This window comes from Psammomys obesus, unplaced genomic scaffold, assembly GCF_907164565.1.
Source record: "Psammomys obesus unplaced genomic scaffold, mPsaObe1.curated_primary_1811, whole genome shotgun sequence".
NCBI classification, from domain to species: domain Eukaryota; kingdom Metazoa; phylum Chordata; class Mammalia; order Rodentia; family Muridae; genus Psammomys; species Psammomys obesus.
In genome coordinates, this window is record NW_026596034.1 from 7,386,400 (window position 1) to 7,395,529 (window position 9,130).

At 44.5% G+C, this 9,130-nt stretch overlaps 1 protein-coding gene across 1 annotated transcript in view; it reads left to right on the forward strand.

The window, feature by feature from the left end:
* Positions 1 to 4,921: 4,921 nt before the first annotated feature.
* LOC129686838 (transmembrane protein 258-like) overlaps positions 4,922 to 9,130 on the forward strand; it is a 6,521-nt gene continuing 2,312 nt past the window's right edge. The window contains exons 1-2 of the mRNA XM_055620965.1: positions 4,922 to 5,155; positions 7,595 to 7,710. Coding sequence (XP_055476940.1) covers positions 4,922 to 5,155; positions 7,595 to 7,710 — 350 coding nt within the window. The remainder of the gene's footprint in view (positions 5,156 to 7,594; positions 7,711 to 9,130) is intronic.

Sequence of the window (9,130 nt, forward strand, 5' to 3'; positions counted from 1 at the left end):
CCGTCTAGCCAGTCTTTCTCAGAGTGACCCCCCCAGAACAGTGCCTCCTAAAGAATACAGAAACAAAGTGATGTTTGATATCAGGATTTAAAAGGTTGGAAGACCACCCATCATTTGTTGAACCTCTTAGAGCTTCAACATGTATACAAAGACATTCTGTATCTAAAACTTGCTAGAGAACCTCCTTAATCCTATGGTCCAGTGTGTGGCCAAACTCACCACCCAACCCTTTCTTTTTAATTATAAGGAATATATCCTTATAATAGTATACATTTATAAGCCAGGCACAGTGGGAGAATTTAAGAAATAAGACAGGAAGATCGCGAGTTCAACGACTTCCTCGACCACAGACGGAGTTCGAGGCTAGCCTAGGCCACATGAGACCATGTCTCAAAAAATAAAAATAAAAAAATAAACCCCAGAGTGGTGGCATAAGCCTTTACTCCCAGAAGTAGGGAGGCAGAGACAGGAAGATCTCTGAGTTTGAGGCCAGCCTGGTTTGCATAGTGAGTTCCAGGGGTACAGGATGAGAACCTGTCTCAAAAGGGGGGGGGAGGGAGTCATACACTTACGTTTATATAATTGTTATAACAATAGCCATATTGTATTTTCTGCTCCATGCAATAAACGTCTCATTGTTTCATTTGCTCTTCAAAAACAACCTTAATGTTATATAGCCTTATTGTATTTGTAAATGTTGCAGTTTTCATCTGGAAGTTTTCCCCAAGGCTTACACACTGAAGGTGTAGTCCCCAGCTGGCGGGATTACTGGCAGGTTATGAGAACTTCAGTGAACTCTAGCTGAAGGAAGTAGGCCACTGGAGATGGGATGTAGGTGTCTGGCACTCTCACTTTTCCTTGCCCTCCTCCCTCCCTCCTTCTGGCTGCCATAAAGTGGTCAGTTTTGCTCTTGCTTTCTGCCTCACCACAAGCCCAGAATCAAAAGCCAAGAGAGCAGGGGCTGAAACCTCTAAAACTATGGACCAAAATAAGTCTATTTTTTTTAAAGATTTATTTATTTATTTTCTGTATATGAACGCTCTGTTTTCATGCACACCAGAAGAAGAAATCAGATTCCATTGCAGATGGTTGTGAGCCACGATGTGGTTTCTGGGAATTGAACTCAGGACCTCTAGAAGAGCAGTCAGTGCTCTTAACCGCTGAGCCATCTCTACAGCCCCCTGTCTTTCTATTTTTGAGACTATTTCATTTTTCTTTTGATATGGTGTTCTACTTTGTAGCCCAGGATGGCCTTAAACTTCAGGCCCTCCTGCCTCATCCTGGAAAGGCAGCATAGGCACATGCCGTCATTCCTTGACTTCCTTAAACAACAGAAAGCTGACTGATACACACACACACACACACACACACACACACACACACACACACATTTTTAATTTAACAGATGAGAAAATGAGACTTAGCCAGGCACTTGTAGCACGCACCTTTGATCACAGCACTCAGGAAGGAGAGCCAGGTGGGTCTTTCAGTTCAAGGCCAGCCTGGTCCACAGAGTGAGTTCTTGGATAGTTAATCTACACAAAGAAACTGTCTCGGGAAACAAAGAAAAAAAGGCTTAGACTACATTCTCCAAAGTAATAGAGACAGTAAGTCATGCTAGGGCTCAAGACATAGCACCCCAAAGTATGACGGTAGGGAGACCACAGTATGCTGCTCCAGATATGCCCATTTGGCATAAGTATTGTTTGGGGAAGCAGCAGGCAGCTCTACAAAAAAGAGCAGAAGTTCCCATCACAAGAGAAGTCCATAGACCAGGACATAGAGGAAGTCTCCATGGGTGACAGTTCACCTTTGGACCAGGAAGAACGTTCAACAGAATCTCAACAATAAAGAACACTCAGCTCAGATCCACCCAGCAAACGCTGCTCCTGTCTCTTAACTATCTCCCCATAACCAGCTTTTTCCTAGACCCTTCCTTCTGCTCCAGCAGACAAAGGTGTTCAGCCTTGAAGTTTACTCTATGCCTTTAATAATTACTGGGTGATTTTACTCCTTGCAGCTTCCTTGAGTGGCTTTCCATGCATGCAGGAGGGTTATGTGTTGACTAGCTTGTTTGGTTTTCTCTTGTTGATCAGTCTTTTATAACAGGAACTGTGGAGGAAAAACAGAAATTCTTATATCCTCCTCTACAAAGGGGCAACCCATGGTTTGAATACAGGTTCCTATGACCAGCTTCTGATCTAGCCAAATCTTCTCCCATAATAAATGGAATAAGGCCACAATACCTTGTCTCCCCACTCCCCCCCAAAAAAAGCATGCAGTCTCAAATATTTAAATATTCTCAAAGTAAGAAACTTGCTGTTTCTCAAAATAGCACATTTCATTATTAAATATCTTTAAATATTTAGAAAGTTCTTCATATTTAATTGAAATCTGCCTTTGTGTACCTTCTATTCATTACCCCTGGGTTTCAGCTCAGAGATGTTATACATTAAGCCTAATTTATTTCTATAGGGTCATAATTCAAATATTTGTAGACAATTACTTTGTCTGCTTTCAAACAGATAACCAAACTATAATTAGTGTTTTAGAAACCAGGCTGTAGTCAGTGCATAAACTAAAGCTTGATCCAGCTCCTCAAAAGATTTTTTTCTAATCATACCGTCATACAAGTTTTCTTAATTTCCGCAATGACAGAAGATTTGTTTTGCCTTTAATTTTAGATTTTTTTTTTTAATCATGTAATGGAGGGAGGGAATTCAAAGCTTGGGATTTGAAAATAGACGTGATACGTGTGCTCAGATGGTTGTATTCCTGACTTCTCTGTCGCCATGATAAAACACCATGTCAAGGCTTATGGAAAAAAGACTTTATTTGGGTTTACGTTTCCAGAGGAATAAAAGTCTAACCTTTTTTTTTTTTGGGGGGGGGCAGGTAATATTGCTTTAAAGATTTATGCATTTGCATTTTATGTCTATGAGTGTTTTGCCTAGCTGTATATGTGTGCCACAAGCATGCCTGGTGCCCACAGAAGCCAGAAGAGGGCGTCAGAGCCCCTGGAACTGGAGTTATGGATGGTTTTGAAGCAAGAACAGCAAGCGGTCCTCACTGCTGAGCCATCTCTCTAGACCCACGAGTCTGTCATCGTGAGGACAGTGTGTCAGTGGGCAGCAGGAGCAGGAGACGGAGAGGTCATAGCTTTAGCAGCAAGCTGGAAAAATAGTGTGGTTCTGAACTCCAAAGGCCCTAGCAAAGTGTTTCCTCCAGGAAGGTTGTCCTCACCTCCTCCAACAGCCCCACCAACTAGGGACAAAGTGCGCCTGCGCCTATAGGAGACATTTCTCATTTGAACTACCACAAGTGGATGGAGGGGGGAGTGTGTGTGTGTGCACGCACTTGGTGCTTTGCAATTTTTGAAAGCACCAGAAGAAGTCTTAGGACAGATAAGAAAATTAACTTGTCGTGGTCACTGGTGTGTTAAGGAACTCTGTTCTCCAGAAGTGGCATGAACAGAGCTTGAAATCACTGAAGTTCTAAATGCCTGCAGGAGAACCTCACAAGATTCAGCCCATTAATGTTCCCCTGTGGTGTGGTGGCAGTAAGGAGCTCACTTGGCAGCTCAGGAGGCATGTCAGGAGGTAATGGATCCTGAGGGGAGGAATTTTCTGTGATGATGAAGTCACCTGTACGTTGCCCCAGCCGCCTATAGGTGACCCTTTACCCAGTGTTTTAGTTCCTTTTCTGTCGCTGTGATGAAGCACTGACCAAAAGCAACTTTGGAGAGGAAAGGGCTTACTTCACTTCACAGGTTGCTGTGGCCAGGCTTTTGGCTGCTTTATTAGGTTCTGTTTCCTACCTCCACATCACCCATATCCCTTCCGACCCCCTAAAACTTAGCTAAGGGAGAAAGAAGGTTTGAGGGGGAAAGGAGTGTTGGTATCATAGACTACTTCCTGCTGGTTAGGGCTGTCCAGTTTCTTGGGGCGAGTTCGAACTTCATTGTCAGGATATTTCCAACCAGCAACCTAACGAAGAGCAGACAGCAACAACAGGGAGCAGCCGCCACCACAGGCTCCCTCGAGTCTCACGTTTATACCCTCTCAAGAGTCCCAGAACTGCAAAGTGAACTACCAGCAGCTGACAGAATCACACCCCTGCCAGAGCATGAGGCAGATTAGAGTCAGCTGCTGTGCACAGTCTGAAGCAGCCCGGCATCCCACGCGGGGATTAGAACAGAACCATTCCTGTAACACACCTGTGTTTTTAAAGAAAAGAAAAATTCTCACCACAGGTTGCAACTCTGTCACTGGGGGAAGCCAAGGCAGGAATTTGAGTTCCCTGAGGCAGGAACTCATGAAAGCAGTTTCAAGCAGAGATTAACAGTGTAGTGCCGCTTACTGGCTTGCTCTCGCCTGCCTAAGAACGGCTCTACCCACAATGAGCTGGCCCTTCCCGAAACTGTTAGCAATGAAGGAAATGCCTTCACAGACATTGTCCCAGGCCAGTCTTGCTGCAGGCAGTTCCTCAACTGAGTTTCTCTCACCCCAGGTCCATCACGTTGACAACCAAAACTAACCGTCATAGACGCGCTCCTATAACTAACCCCAATTAAACCAACTGGTCACCAGTAGACTTGGTGGGATCTCTGCTTTGTCATTGGTATCCTGTCTAGGGTGAATAAATATTATTTCTGTCCTCTCAGAACAAGTTAACATATTTAGCACCCAAGCAGGGGCTGCCTTAGTTAGGGCTTCCATTACTGTAAAAAGACACCATGCCTACAACAAACCTTATAAAGGAAACATTTCTTTGGGGCTGGCTAACAGTTTCAGAGGTTTAGTCCATTATCATAATGACAGGAAGCATAACAGTATTACAGGCTGATATTATGCTAGAGACGGAGCCAAGAGTTCTGTATCTCTCCCGGTGGCGGACCGGTGGTTTATCCCATGCGGGCGAAATGGAGCTCGAGACCATGAGTTATTATACCAGCCTGGTAAACCCGGTTGTCTTCCTTCACCTGACGGTGGCACTTCTGGCCATTGGCATGTTCTTTGCCGCCTGGTTCTTCGTTTATGAGGTCACCTCCACCAAGTACACACGTGACCTTTACAAAGAGCTCCTCATCTCCTTGGTAGCCTCACTCTTCGTGGGCTTTGGAGTCCTCTTCCTACTGCTCTGGGTTGGCATATATGTGAGTCTCCAAGGGTACCCACCAGGCAACTCACCAAGTCCTTGCTTTTGTAAATTAATTTTTCACCATTGCTACAAGTGCCCCACCTGCTGTTTACAGTAAAGGCAGATGACAGTACCAGGGTACCCTTGGGAAAAAAAAAAAAGAGTTCTATATCTTGATCTGAAGGCAGCAAGGAGGAGACTGTATATCACTGAGCAAACCTTGGGCATATATGACCTCAAATCCCACCTCCACAGTGACACACTCCCTCCAACAAGGCCAAACTTCTAATAGTGCCCCTCCCTATGGCCAAGCCTTCAAACACAGGAGTCTACGGGGTCCATTTCTATCAAACCACTACAGGCACCAACTGAACCAAAGTTGAGTCTGTGAGGAAAGTTTACGTGTGTGGGTGGTAAGGCATAAACTAGGATATGCTGTCTGTGGAGGCAGCGGTGGTTTGACCACCCTTCCCGGGGTAGTATGGAATGCCATGGCCTCTTGCGGCAGTAGCAATCATACTGTGTCTGATACGGAAGAAAAGATTTGCATCTAAGGCTGAAGGAATTCCGTGGAGGGGGGGTGTCTTTCAGGATGGCTGGTATAGAATGGCAAGCCTCCTGATGAGTGGGGTCTACTGTGAGAGTATGATACCCCTTTCCCAAGTAGCTGACAGACCAGGAATATGTTCAAACCCCCAGAAGTAGCATGTATGGGAGGAGACCACAAGCTGTCTGAGGGATCTGCTCATGGACCTTGCTCTGGAGATAGGACATGTAACTGAAGGCAAGCTCTCTGCCCGGACCAAAAAAAAAATCTGTCCACATGAAGAATTACAAAAAGAAAAACATGCAGATGCAACGAGAGTTGGGAAGACTAACAGGAAGAGAGTTCAAAAGAGTCTGTTTTAAATGGCAGCGGCAGGCAGGATCAGTCTGGGTGTCGTATAAATGGGGAGAGCTGAGAAATGTAACTGTTCCTTGAGGCAAAAGCTGCACCGTGTATGCATATGTGCAAATAGTAGCCGTAGGAATACGTGGTTATTGAAAGCCAAGGCTCCCCATTAGACTCAGGAACCAGAGGACAAATAAAGAATGACAGCCATTACTGAGGGAATTGGAACAGGCAGTGTGTCATGCCCAGTTCACTGGGTCAAACAGTACTGTGTTCCCAGAGAGTCAGGAAAAAAAAAAAAAACTCGTTAGGAGCCTCAGGTCTGCTGTGGATCTAGAGTGGCTTTGCAGAGGCCCATGGTAGGACGCGACTTTTACAAGATAGAAGAGGTTCTAGCAGATCTGAATGATTTAGACTGGAATGTAAATTAGACCCATAGAATGCTAAAGCAATGAAGAGCAGATGAGGAAGAGAAAAAAACAGACAGAGGAAGCTTTCTGCATCACTCGAAAGCAAACTTGGTGGAGATTTGTTTTGAACTGGAGTTCCTAGGGAAGAAATTGACAGAAAGCTAAAATTAGTGCTTATTCCCTAAAGGCCTTTAATCCTGAACAGTAGTTCATAGAAAGATAAGTGATAAAAATTGGCACAGATGAAAAGATGAAGCCTCCTTGGGACTAGACAGTGTCAGTGTCACCACAGTGCAACCACGCAACCGTGAGCCTTGTCCCTGTGGGCCCTGAGCTGTGCCCATGGAGGCTGCCCCACCAAGCCTGTTTGGTGCGGGGAGAAATGTGGCAGTCCCATATCGGTATCCTGGATGGAAAGGTGGGCCAGCTCATGGAGAATGCCTATGAACTGTGGGGGACTGGTTAAAGCAGTACCACCCATCCATGGAGCTATACTCACCAGTGATCATTTGATGGGAAAAAAAAAAGATACAAACAATTTTCCTTGTGGTATTGGACCTTGTTCAGTTAAAAAAAAAAAAAAAAAGGGTCTCATGTAGCCATACTAACCTCAAACACACTATGTGGTGAAGAATTACTTTGAACTTCCAATAATCTTGCCTCCATCTCCCAAGTATTTAGATTACAGTTGAACACTATCATGTCCATTTGGCTTTCTGTGGTGCTGGGTGTTGGATCCAGGACCAGACAATAGGGTAGACGTGGTGGTAGCAGCTGAACTACATCTCCAGTCTTTATTCCTCTTCAGTATACTTTTGGCTGATGATTTGTTGTTTCTTTGTTTCATTTTTTGTTGTTTGTTTTATTTATTTATTTATTTATTTATTTTTGAGACAGGGTTTCCCTATGTAACCCTGGATGGAACTCATGATGTAGACCAGCCTGGCCTCTAACTTACTGCCTGCCTCTGCCTCAGGAGTACTGCAATGAAAGGCCTGTGTCGCTATGCCTGAACGAAGCTGATTTCTTCTAAGATCAGTTGGCACTTGCTTAGAATGGACAGCTGTGGGCCTTCCGGGATTCTGCTGAGTATCTGTAGAAAGGTATAATTACAAAGATGATGCAGTGACAGCATCGAAGAACTGTTTCACAGATTGACAGAGCGTCTGAAAGAGTGAAAATGCATCTCAAGGAGTGGAGATGGGAAATCAGCTCAGAGAAGGTGCAAGGGCCCAGCACAGCTGTGACATTCTTGGGAGCCTTAGTTGGGTAAGGTGCACATGGCACCCAACAAGGTAAATGAGAAAAATCCCATGATGGCCTATGCCAGTAAACACTGTTACAATCGTTAAAGAATTTGAATACAGGTACTTTGTATGAGTAGAGAAAAAACACTTCCAAAACCATAGAATACCAAGAGAGAAGGGAGGTTGAGCTACCTCCCTTTTGAGCTGCTGGCCAGGAAGGTGCTTGAAGCTCCGAGAATAGTACAGACTCTTGCCACTGCTGTCTGTTGCCCTCTTGAACTGATGAGCCTGTTGCTGAAGTCAGCATGTGTTTTGATTTCAGGAGGTGGAGAAATCAGGCCAGAACTGCTTAATGATTGCTTTGTTTATTTTGTAGGTTTGGGGCCGGTGAAGAAGGCTCACCTGTTAGGAGTGCTTGCTGCTTTTGCAGAGGACTGAGATTTGATTCCCCAACACCCACCTGGTAGCTCCCAACTATCTGTAATTCTAGTTCCAAGGTGGCGGCGGAAGGGGGAGGGGGATCTGAGGCACTTTTCTGACTTCTGTGGGCACCAAGCACGCAGTGGTACACATCCATATATGCAGGCAAACGCCCAGATACACAAAATAAAAATAAATTTGTTATTTATATGTGAGATGGGTCTGGTAACCCACACCTTTAATCCCAGCACTCGTGAGGCAGAGGCAGATGGAACTCTTATGAGTTCAAGGCCAGCCTGGTCTACATAGAAAATTCCAGGACATCTAAAAATAATAACCAAAAAAAAAAAAACCTAAACTTAAAAAGAACAATTAAACTAGATCTAGTGATTTATAGGAGTGGGCAGGGGTGGGTGGGACAAAAATAAAAATTGTGGACCAAAATAATGGTATAATTGTGTAACAGGAACAAGTGTTTCAATGTCTAAACATCCCAGCAGTCCCTTGGGGGTGACTTCTTCCTTTGCTACTTCCTTTCCAGTTTTTATTTGCTTGGTTGGTTGTTTGGTTGTTTGGTTGGGTATCTGGTTGGTTTTGTTTTGCTTTTAAAATAATAGGGTCATGAAAAAATGATTCTGCAGAACAAAAGGAAGGAACGGAGGCTTGAGCAGTGTGGACGCTCCTTCTGTTAAAAGAACCACATAAGAAGCCAGACTAGCATTCTTAATGGAAGGTAAGTTATTCTAATTAATAAGGAAACAGAAGGAGAAATGGAGGAACAGGGGCTGGAAGTTAAAAAACAAAACAAAACAAAACAAAAGCCTTTAATCCCTGCGTTTGGGAGTCGGGAGGCAGAGGCAGGTGGATCTTTGAAGGCCAACCTTGTCTACTTAGCGAGTTCCGGTGTGAGAGAATTTGGTAAGACGCTCATTGGCAGTTTCGGATGTGAGCAGAGAGAAGCAAAGGTGCACATGAGTGTGTGTGTGTGTGTGTGTGTGTGTGTGTGTGTGTGTGTGTGTGTG